Raw genomic sequence first — 243 nt, forward strand, 5'->3', positions numbered from 1 at the left:
GGGCCCCACTGAGGCCATGGAGCGACTGCAGGTGACCCCAAAACACCCCCCAACCTCTCCCCTGACCCACAGGGACCCAGGGAGTCTGTGACCCCCCTCCCCCAAACTGTGGGGTACCCCCCAAAATTGTTGCTCCTCGCAGGAGACGGAGAAAATCATCGCAGGGCGAAACGAGACGTGGGAGGAGAAGCTGCGCCGGACGGAAGCCCTGAGGCTGGAGCGGTGAGGGGCGCCCCAAACCCC

The 243-nt window shown here is 65.4% G+C and overlaps 1 protein-coding gene across 1 annotated transcript in view; it reads left to right on the plus strand.

Moving 5' to 3' along the window:
* The window catches only part of KIF1C (kinesin family member 1C), a gene marked incomplete at its 5' end in the record, with an annotated part of 5046 nt that overhangs the window by 2803 nt on the left and 2000 nt on the right, over positions 1-243 (plus strand). The window contains 2 exons of the mRNA XM_017742369.1: positions 8-31; positions 143-222. Coding sequence (XP_017597858.1) covers positions 8-31; positions 143-222 — 104 coding nt within the window. The remainder of the gene's footprint in view (positions 1-7; positions 32-142; positions 223-243) is intronic.

The sequence above is a fragment of the Corvus brachyrhynchos genome, unplaced genomic scaffold (assembly GCF_000691975.1).
Source record: "Corvus brachyrhynchos isolate BGI_N302 unplaced genomic scaffold, ASM69197v1 scaffold348, whole genome shotgun sequence".
Lineage (NCBI taxonomy): Eukaryota > Metazoa > Chordata > Aves > Passeriformes > Corvidae > Corvus > Corvus brachyrhynchos.